We start from the raw sequence: 11,536 nt of genomic DNA, 5'->3' as shown, positions 1-11,536 counted from the left end.
TGAGTGAGTGAGTTGATAGGATGTTGCTGCCTTATTGGGCAGTTCGTTGGTTGGCTTTCTTTCTGGCTGGCCGTATATTTAGGTGGGTGGTTGGAGCTGTTGAGTTGTTTGCTTAGCCGGCTGGCTTGCTGGCAGATTAGTTAACTAGTTGTTAGTTCATTTGTTTATTTGTCAAGTAGCTATACGCTTTATTTACTCCGAGGCACGGTACGTAGAAAGTTCAAAAGTCACCATTTACTTTCTTCAAAGTAATTACACGACATCAGGTTGTAACTTGACAACGGACAAATACATTCTGAAACAATAAGAATCCTTCCACCAAGGCGGTCAGACCACTCATTCATAGAAATTATCAGAGTGTGTCTAGCAGTAATAAAAGTGGAATCGAATTATTGACGTTCTATAACAGACATCACCCCGGTATCTTACGGCAATCTGTCACTTGCTAACACTTTGTTCGCGAAAGTTTTCAATATTTAACTATACAGTGCCTCTGATTGATTCAGTGATTGATTGATAGATTGATTGATTGATTGATTGAGTGAGTGAGTGAGTGAGTGAGTGAGTGAGTGAGTGAGTGAGTGAGTGAGTGAGTGAGTGAGTGAGTGAGTGAGTGAGTGAGTGAGTGAGTGAGTGAGTGAGTGAGTGCGTGAGTGCGTGCGTGCGTGCGTGATTGATTGATTGATTGATTGATTGATTGATTGATTGATTGATTGATTGATTTGTTGATAAGAAGACATCTGTTTCAACAAAAGTTGTCGCAGTGTGTTAATCGGAGTTTCAACAAAGTGAATACACAGTTTCAAAGTGTGGATATGGGCCAAACTAGTGAATGTTGAACCACGTCACAAGCAATATATTTATCACCTGTCAACGTCCAACAAGATGAATCGATGATATACCACGTGCGTGTCCTGGGATCGTAGATTTATAACTCCAATCACGAAAATAGATATTGACATCATTGTTTGGGTCTGTTTGTGTTGCTATGGGAACTAAGCCCGGACCTGATTACGGATAACTTGATCAAGTTACGGTATAAAGTTACGAGCATTAACTTATACATCAGTTGAGCAGCGAAGTGTACTCGTGTCGCAAACGCTACACAACCATATCAAGTCCGAATCCGTTCTAAACACACTATCACAGGTAGGTAATAGTTATTGTTCCGTTGAGATAAGTTTACTTTCTCCAAACCCAAAGTTTTTTTGGAAAGTGTACAAAATCCCTATAAATGTATATTATAATATCATAAAATAAGATTACAGCATATTTTCAATAATTACTTATATTTGTAGTTTGGGCTCACACTTTCCCTGTGCCCAGTGGCGAAATTGTATCGGCCGCAGTAGCTGGTCGGACTACAACGTTGGTGTAAAGGAACTGACACATTCGTACAATAATTTAAATTTATATCCCCTTTTCTGTCGCCATTATATTGTTATTTATTCTCCTCCTCCCCTCCCCTCCCCTCCCCTCTATCTCTGTCTCTCTCCTTCCCCCTCTCTGTCTGTCTGTCTGTCTGTCTGTCTGTCTGTCTGTCTGTCTGTCTGTCTGTCTGTCTGTCTGTCTGTCTGTCTGTCTCTCTCTCCCCCCCTTTCTCTCTCTCTCTCTCTCTCTCTCTCTCTCTCTCTCTCTCTCTCTCTCTCTCTCTCTCTCTCTCTCTCTCTCTCTCTCTCTCTCTCTCTCTCTCTCTCTCTCTCTCTCTCTCTCTCTCTCTCCGATCATCGGAGAGAGAAACAACAGCCACGACCAGCAATGACGTTATGCATAAAAAGTTAATCTTATTTAGCAGACATGGCGTTATGTCGACCATATACAGAATTGTAACTGTCTCTAAATTTCTTTATATTTTTTTCTTTAGGGGGAGGGGGTCGTAGCCTATTGTCACACCCTTCCTCCATTTCTACGACGACACTTGTTTTAAAGCATGAATTGTCCTGATGTAATAACTCTGTAGCCAGAGTTTCGAAAAAAAAGTAAACTTACAAAGTTCAAGATGTGTTTCGTACAGACATTGACCACATTATAGAACCACATTACAAGCAGTATATGTAGGAGGGGGAAAGGGAATTGTTGGGAGCGGATGGGCGTGTTGTTATACTACTGTGAGTAATGCATATTGTGTTCGTCAAAGTGAATTGTTCGTATCATAGTGGAAAGCGCAAATGTTTTCGTGGTGGGGAGTGGGTACATACATTCAGTGGGCTGGCGGACAAATTGAAACCCATTAGGAGGCCTAGGGAGGGAAGGAGGATATCCTTCACTACCAGTTGAAGGGCACATAAGAACAGTTAAAAGAGAGAGAGAGAGAGAGAGAGAGAGAGAGAGAGAGAGAGAGAGAGAGAGAGAGAGAGAGAAAGAGAGAGAGAGAGACAGAGAGAGAGACAGACAGACAGACAGACAGACAGACAGACAGACGGAGAGGGGGAGGAGAGAGACAGAGAGAGAGGGGGGAGGATGAGGAGAATCAATAACAATATAATGGCGACAGAAAAAAAGAAAAAGGGGCTGTAAAATTAAATTATTGTACGAATGTGTCTGTTTCTTTCCACCAACAATTCGCTTTGACGTTCACAATATGCATTACTTACAGTAGTATAACAACACGCCCATTCCCTCCCAACAATACCATTTCCCCTCCCACTGTATCAAAATCAGGACTTTCCCGTCGATATTCTTCCATGTTTTTTCCCCTCCCGGCCCGCTACCGATCGAACAAAATTGCCCCCCCCCCCTCCCATCCAATAAAAAATTGCATAAGAACACCTTTTTGCAAGAACAACTTCATTGAAGTTGACTGCAGCCTGCAGCCGGGGAGGAGGGGGGGGGGGAGACGACTCTATGGGTAATCGTATGGAGGAGAGGCTCCGCGCCGACATACTAAACTTCAGTGTTGTCATAGAACATTTACGGAAAATGGACAACCTTTTTTACGAAAGCCTAACGTGTGGTTTATTCTGACATGGTCATGATTTATTGTCATATTGGTCAATTTTCGACGTAATTTTTGAGTCCTGCCTAATATGTTTACAATTACTTATAATCCCGGAGGAGAACGTAGATTTTCTCTATAATCATCTATTATAAAAATTTAGTTTTAGGAAAAGTATATTTTCTCAAACCTGACAGCAGTACAACAGACCCTATTATCGCTGAACTTAGGTCAGTCTGTTGGCCTGAGATGCTCCCGTGGGATGGTTGGTAAGCACGTAGGAATGTGGCAGTATATTTTGTAGAATGACCCGATAATTAACCAACTCTGAACCCTCTACACACTTTTTTGAATCCTTTGATTGAGAACATCCATAATCTGAGTAATTGAAAATCAATCCATCTGAAGAGGTCAAAGGTCACCTCTCGTTTCAAATCAAATAACAGTAAACCGAAGCATGATATTTAATATGCTTCAGGTACAGTTTAGTTTTCACTGCAGGCTATAAACGATAGCCTAGGGTAATCCAGTATGGATGTCAACGTGGTCTGAAAGAGGGGCCTGGAAGAATGGATGTCAGGTTGGTGTTAGACTAAAAGTAATCTTCTTGGGTATTAAAAGAAAACATAAAGGGCCACTGATGCGTAACCACAGAGTAATAAAATAGAACATTCCCTTTTTCTGAGACTGCCCAGCGCATATAGTCGTAAACTACAGCCTCAACTTTAAGGAAGCTACACCGTCCAAGACACACTCGTCAAGATCTACAGGTTGTTATTTTGCAGTGTGTGGTGAAATAACAGCTCTGGTTTTCGAGGATGGCCCAGAGCAGAGTAAATTTACTAAGCAGTAAAGTGAGCGGGCGCTTAATTTATATTCTTGGCACTTCCATGGTATTTCATTCTTTGGATGCTAAGAGTACTTTCCTGGAATACATATGGCATAAAGTTGCAAAGTCGGAGGAACAAAACAACTTTTACTAAAAAAACCACTAAAAACAGAACAGTAAACTTATGGAGTCACACACAGTTATATATAAAACTGTATTGACCAGTTCGAGATTCGATTCCCGTGCTCAAACCATTAGCACTCTAAAACATCAGGACAACCTTGTAATGCCATTCAAAACTAACAGCCAGCGTACAGCTGTTATACTAATAAAACTTTGCAACACAAAATTACTATGGCGGAATCACACATTCAAACATATGAAGTGTTCATAGATTTCTGTTTGGATATTTGAAAACATACGAACAAGTCTAAAAAAATGTATTTAAAGTAATGGCGTTTTGAAGGTCGCTTGAGCTAGGTTGATGAATTCAATTTTATATTAAATTGATACAGCATTTGATTATGTATCGAGAGAGAGAGAGAATCTATAATTTTCCCCGACACAGCCACAATCAACTAGAGAATGAATGGGGTGAAATTTTGAAAAAAGAGATGTGATATGGAACAAACTTCGAGCAGACTGAACACGGCTAAGTTACCAATCAAGCTCGGCACGCGGAAAAACTGCTCATCAATCGTCGGTCTTTCTGAGTACATGTTTTCGACAACGTTCCTATTGATATCTTAGCTATATATATATCAACAAGAAAGACACGCTACGGTGGACACACTGTCGACATTTCAGCTTGCAATCCCAAGCCAGTCAACTCAACAACAATGAAATATCTACTAAAGCCTTAGACCACCAAATAAGAATTCGTTTTATAATGATGATTATTTGTGGTCTTGGAGTAAAATTAAACGTAGTGTAAGAACGTAGTATTCATACTCATAACTCGGACGTTACTAAGGGTTATTTGTTAACCGAATTACCGTCTCCTGGTTGTATTCTCTGATGATAAACGGAGAAAGTTCAAAAGGCGTGACAGGTATCTTGTTCTTGGGTAGCGTCCAGCAAAACATAAATCAAGGCACGTGCCTGGAGTCTTGTTCGAGACATTTTTAAGCATTCGTATCTATTCATCGTTAAGGTCTTCTTTGTACTGTAAAATCTCATCAAAAGTTACTCCGAGCAGTAAATATTCTTAAATCTATTTTATCTAGTCATTGCTAGACGTAGTATACGTACGTGAATCTACGGTGAAGCGTCAACATGCCGTCTACGAGTGGACGGTGTTTAACTTTCGTTCTACTCTTGTGGCTGAATTGTAAGTTCTACACCGAAGCAGGATTAACAAGTACCGATACCAGCATTACTATTGACAACAATGGATATATTGATGTGCTTGTCGGTATAAATGAAGATGTAACTGAAAGCCAAACTCTTATTGACAGAATAAAGGAAGTTTTCACTGCGGGATCGGCAAGTTTGTACGTGGCAACAAGGTAAGATGGTTGAGATTCCAAAGAAATAATGAAATGATAGGAATTCTATACAAATTATGACGTAATTGGGATTCTATATAAAGTATGGCGTATTTAGGATTCTATATAAAGTATGACGTAGTGGGTTTCTATATAAAGTATGAAGTAATAGGGGTCTATATAAACTACGACATAGTCGGGTTCTATATAAACTATGACGTAATGTGGTTCTATATAAAGTATGACATAGTGGGTTTCTATATAAACTATGACGTAATGTGGTTCTATATAAAGTATGACATAGTGGGGTTCTATATAAAGTAAGACATAGTGGGGTTCTATATTAACTATGACGTAATGTGGTTCTATATAAACTATGACGTAATGTGGTTCTATATAAACTATGACGTAATAGGGATTCTATAAAAAGTATGACAGGCAGACAGACAGACAGACAGAGACAGACAGACAGACAGACAGACAGACAGACAGAGGGGGAAGAGAGATTTGGCATAAACAAACACATTCGCTTTGCAGTCACCTAACTCATAACCGAAAATGGGCTTTAGAAATGGTCGCTCCTGAGGTTTAATTTGGTTCAAATCATCAACAAAATATTTTGTGTCCAACCCTTTCAGACCATCAGAATTTTCATGCCTCCCCCGCCCACAAATTCGCATATTTCTTATGCCCCCCCTCTAGTAATTGATTTTTTTTAACTTAGTAGATATAGTTTGTTTGTAGTTTTATATACAAATAAGTAACAGTTGTATCATGTAGTCAAAATATAGGAAGTTTAATAGGGCATAGGTCTCAAAGGTTTGATACTATTGACAGGTACATAAATATTCAGAGGTACTAAATAAATGAACAATATACATTTGACATTTGTACTGAGCATTTCGCGTCATTAATTGTTTCAAGTTAACTTGCTACCGTTCTAAGTGTTAGGTCAAATATAATATTCAAGTTCATTATGACTTAAATCTGGTGTCATTTTGTTTTACAGAAATCGAGCTTATTTCAAACGAATTTCTATACTTATCCCGGAAACTTGGTCCTATTCAGTAGACTATGAACACATAACATTTGAAAATTATGATGGAAGCGACATCATCGTGGATTACCCCACTCCACCCAGCACCAGAAACACACCATATGTACTACGATATACTTCATGTGGAGGGCAAGGCCTATTCATGCATTTAACACCAGAATACTTCCTTGACCATTCTGTCACTAAGGTCTACGGACCAGAAGGACAGGTAAGACCAAATATCACTTTGAATTTAACCCCCCCCCCCGATCGAAAAATATTAAAATATTTCAAGAACATGGTTTAAATGCTGCCAGACATGGAAAAGGACACACATTCTAGAATCACCGCTGCCACCACTGTGACGTTGAAAGTTTTAAAGGTATTGCTTATTTCCGAACTACTATCAACTTTGTGAATTTGTGTGAAATCGACTTAATTAAAATCCGTATTTTGTTCTCATTTGCTGAGCTGAAGGCTAGACCGGAACCGAGGTCAACGTCTCAAATATAATATTGTTCCTAATATCTTACCCAACTGTTCCCGTTTTACTTCTGTGAGACCGGTCACTGTGACTCATACCACGCCTGACAATTAATTCATGATGGTTGTTTTAGGCGGGTTGTAAACATAACAAATTGTATAAATGGGACCACACGTATGTCTTCCTTCGTTGATTGCCTGTCAACTGATCGAATACACCTCTGGAGCTCAATGTACAAAGTTACTACTCGAAGACGACTACAGTAAAAGTGACCGAGTGAAAATTAGTTTTGAATGGTTAGTTTTAATTACATATGCCCCAAATATAAATGTTGTGGAAGAACACTATACACACCAATGGAGTGAGCACCTGAAGGCACTACGAGTTTTATCAGTGTTAATATATTGCTATGACAACGATGGCTTTGTTGTTCTTCAGCTCTACTGCACTCGTTAACCGTCAGAGCTATTACGGCATGACTTCTAGTATTTTTCTTTCTTTTATCCCGTTACACTTATACTCACTTCACTCAATAAAAGTACTACAAAAACATAAATTAATATGTCCCTTAATTCCTCTCCCATTCCCCTCTCTTTTATCTCTCTCTCTCTCTCTCTCTCTCTCTCTCTCTCTCTCTCTCTCTCTCTCTCTCTCTCTCTCTCTCTCTCTCTCTCTCTCTCTCTCTCTCTCTCTCTCCCTCCCAGGTCATAGTTCACGAATGGGGTCATTTAAGATACGGTGTGTACGATGAGTATCCTATGCCAGGCAAGGGTGTACCAGAGTATTACTTGTCTGCTACAACGAACCAAGCTGAAGCAACACGCTGTTCAACGGCTGTTACAGGTATGTGAATACTAAAATACCATATCCATAATTATAAACTATAGTCTAGTTCCTGATGACCGTATTCCGATTATACACTAGCGTTACCTTCACACTAGTGTATAATCACAGGCACTTGTTTCCCGAGATGTGTATCAGAACATTTCTATCAGAATACAATAAAATGTCGATAATATCGATAACATAGACATATTCAGCCAACTGTATATGAAAGGGGTAAAATTAAACTTGTTTCTATGATCGCGCAAGTCCACCCACCGCGAAATAACAACAAGGTTTGCAACAGAACACAATTATCGTACGGCAAAATGAACTTTCAGCCGGCCGTTTTACTCAGAAAACATTTCGAAAATTTTACCTTTTGTCACTTCCTAGTTGCCAAATTTAGTAAACTTTCGATAAATCGTGTCGTTCTTACAATCGGGCCTTGCCTACCAAAGATATCAACCTATTTCTGACGCCATGTAGGAGAATTGGAGCAAATATGTTTTTTTCTAACTACCTTCCGTGAACATGATTGGATATCGCCGATAGCAGTGCTCTTCATTTACCATGAATGTCAACATCGATGTAGCGATATCCTAGTGCTAGGAGGAAGAGCACAGCTATGTACCATCTGCATGCCTCACCCCCCCCTACAGTCAACAGCTCTGGTACATGGTTGTGAAAATTATACCTGTTCAGTGCATGGTTGTTTCAATAGTACCATCTCTGTGCTAGAACTGTTTTGCACAACCCAGTACCATAGCTGCGTACTGCACACCTAGCACACAGTTGTGCATATACATGTAACAGTTATGGTGGAATAACACCATGTGGTAACCCTTTGTTCATATCTGACTAGCATTGCTCGCACATCTGGTACATGGCTGTGGGAAACATCGCTGTTACAGCAATGTTGACATAGCTGGTGCATATGGCTATGTGAAATACCTACATTACAGCTATGCTCACATAGCTCAGCCTGGTACATAGCTGTGGGAAAAAGCTCTTGTACGTGGATGTTATAAAGCCCTATGCTGCATTGCTGTTTTTTTCACATCCATGATACATTGATGTTGGCATACCAGTTACACATCTGTCAAATCTAGGTATGTTACACCTAGTGTGTTGGCCAGAGCTGTTACAGGGATATTGTACACATAGCTGGTACAGTCCTCATGGCTCCACTGACCTGGTACAGCTATGTGCACAACCCTGTCCTCGGTATGTGAATGTTACAGGGGTGTGCAATGTTCCCTGTGCAGAGCATGATAAAAATATTGTGATTTAATATGTTGGTATGTTGTTCGATTCGATCTTAATTCATCTATTTTTCTTTGATCGCCCGCGTCCTTTGCGTGTTCGGCTGGGGGTGGGGGTGGCACTCGAGGCTAAATCATGATAATGAAATACAAATAATGGCTCAAATCAAAATAAAGTTATATGATTGAATTAAAGAAGTAATTAATTAGAATCTAAATGTCAGATTTTGATCAGATTGAATGAATTCATCTTTGATTAATTATCTCCAGGGACGTGGGATCCTATTTGTAATGTAGACGCAAATGGCCAACCTACAAATGTTGGTGAGGGAAGTGGCTGCTATTTCGATGAAGACGAGAACACCAACGGTGCCTACACGGGATCCCTTATGTACAAACAGTTTTTACTAGGTGTATGTACACAAATATGTTTTGTTATACTATTATTATTCTGGTCCTTTTACATTGCCAATGCGCGTCTACGTCATAGGTTCTGGTCCTTTTACATTGACAATGCGCGTCTACGTCATAGGTTCTGGTCCTTTTACATTGACAATGCGCATCTACGTCATAGGTTCTGGTCCTTTTACATTGACAATGCGCGTCCACGTCATAGGTTCTAGATCTTGTGCTTTTTCATTGACAGTGCGCGTCTACGTCATAGGTTCTGGTCCTTTTACATTGACCATGCGTGTCTATGTCATAGGTTCTGTGGTTCGTACTGGATATGAGTGAAGACGACCAAAGGCGACACACGTTTCTCAAATTTCCAAGAAATATTTTTCTTCATCCAGCTTGAATATGCTCGTCGCCTAAAGATCTGGGCACTTCTCCTCTTCGACAACATTCCTTGCCACCACAGGGAGCAGTGAACATATTATCTGGAATTTGATTTGACTTTGCCCTTGTTTTGTGGTCGTATATTAAAACCTGTGATTTTCACGTTGCTTTGTTTTCTTTCTATATCATCTGAGTAAGAAATAGCTTGTAGTCTGCTTTTCATATTCAATATCAAATTTATTGACTGCAAAGTTACTTTGACTCTTATAGCCCAATTCCTTTGTCTAAAAACTGCGAAATAAACGCCCGTGCGTTTGCTTGAATGACGTACGCCAAGGAAATACTTCAAGCAAACACAAAATTAGTTGTCTTTGATGTAATTTCACGTAATATTTTTTCTCAGTTTGTTTATATCTGTGGAAGATATAATGTAACTTAACAGTCGTGTTCAATCGTGTAAGGTTTAGTGTTCTATCAGTAAACAGAGTCACGGGAACCTGGCTACTATACTGTGGTGTTTATGCTTTGATAACCGACACTCATTGCATATATATGTCTTGCATGAAACTTGTTTCATTCCTGCTTACCACAAGCAAGAAAACGCATCGGTGTTTTTTTCGCAGCTTGTGAATAAAAATGTCTCGAACAATGCATACTAACATCATATCGGGAGTGATATCATTGACAGTTTACGGTTTTGTGGATTGCCACGCACACCGACGTTTAATAGCATTCAATTGGTTACAGACAAGGAGTATTTTGTATCATGTTATAAGAACTAGATTCACATTAGGTTGTAATTGGCCATACGGATGAGAATTCGGTATTTATTTTGGATTTTTAATGTTATAAACAATTTTATCGTGACTTTCTACTTGAAAAATCAATATAAAGGAACATTGACAAAGTCTGTTTTCGTAACTAACTACATTGCAACAAACTAAAAAAATGTGTAAAATGTTTGTTAATGTACATATGAAGATTTTACACTTTTATCAATCTTTTGAAATCTATTGAGTTACAAACAATGTTGTTTCACAACGAATTTTCAAGTACGAAACTACAATAAAAGTATTTTATAAAATAAATAGTAGACTGAGTGACATATTTGGTGAGAATTTAAAAAAATATAATAAAAAATCGCGTCGTCGCACCATTTTAGACAAACTGTTTTGACCATAACAATTGTTTTTGGCCTAAGATGAAATGAGCTTGCCTTTCTCTCCTATAAGTAGCTAGTACATCTTTCCGAGTCCGAGGAGGCCTAGAATATTTGTTCAATGCTACTTCTGTTATATGAGATATATTCTGCATTTCTTTCTCTAGATGATGTATTACTGCGACGATGCACAAACTGCAGAAGCCGGCAATACTCACAATACGGAAGCACCTACAAAGCAGAACGTAGTGTGTGAAAACAAGAGTGTTTGGGAGGTAAGATACAGCTAAAATTATGTTAGTTTGGTGTTTCACTTATGTAACATGACATTTACTACACACCCTCAGACAACTTCAAATGCAATAGAAACAATTACATAAGTGCCGCACAGAGTTGGGATGTAGAAGTAGTCAAGTTGACATGTTGATTATCAGCTTGAAAATAAACAATTGCAGCCGCATTAAAAACATCAAGTCCATGTGTAATGTTTTCATTAGAAGCCTGTTTTTACTGCAATTTAAAAGAATAGCAATGCTTATCACTGTTCAACATGATTGGGCAATGAATCCTGTTGTGTTTGTTGTGTCTCTGTTATTGTTAGTCTAGAGTTGAAACATGTCTCTGTCAAAAATGTAATGTCCCCTGACTGAAACACCAAACCAACATCATTTTAGCTGTATGTCATTGGCATTGAACTTATCTGAGCTTTGTATCTATAGACACCGTTCAAGTGTTTGTA

The 11,536-nt window shown here is 39.0% G+C and overlaps 1 protein-coding gene across 1 annotated transcript in view; it reads left to right on the top strand.

The window, feature by feature from the left end:
- The first annotated feature begins 1,075 nt into the window (after positions 1 to 1,075).
- Positions 1,076 to 11,536, top strand: part of LOC144448249 (calcium-activated chloride channel regulator 1-like) — a 23,618-nt gene continuing 13,157 nt past the window's right edge. Inside the window, exons 1-6 of the mRNA XM_078138421.1 lie at positions 1,076 to 1,149; positions 4,991 to 5,272; positions 6,261 to 6,516; positions 7,476 to 7,614; positions 9,129 to 9,271; positions 10,965 to 11,072. Of these exons, the coding sequence (XP_077994547.1) occupies positions 5,040 to 5,272; positions 6,261 to 6,516; positions 7,476 to 7,614; positions 9,129 to 9,271; positions 10,965 to 11,072 (879 nt within the window). The 5' untranslated portion in view covers positions 1,076 to 1,149; positions 4,991 to 5,039. The remainder of the gene's footprint in view (positions 1,150 to 4,990; positions 5,273 to 6,260; positions 6,517 to 7,475; positions 7,615 to 9,128; positions 9,272 to 10,964; positions 11,073 to 11,536) is intronic.

This window comes from Glandiceps talaboti, chromosome 17 (genome assembly GCF_964340395.1).
Source record: "Glandiceps talaboti chromosome 17, keGlaTala1.1, whole genome shotgun sequence".
NCBI classification, from domain to species: Eukaryota; Metazoa; Hemichordata; class Enteropneusta; family Spengelidae; genus Glandiceps; species Glandiceps talaboti.
Note: the sequence above shows the minus strand (reverse complement) of the source record. Positions and strands in the feature narration are given on the sequence as shown.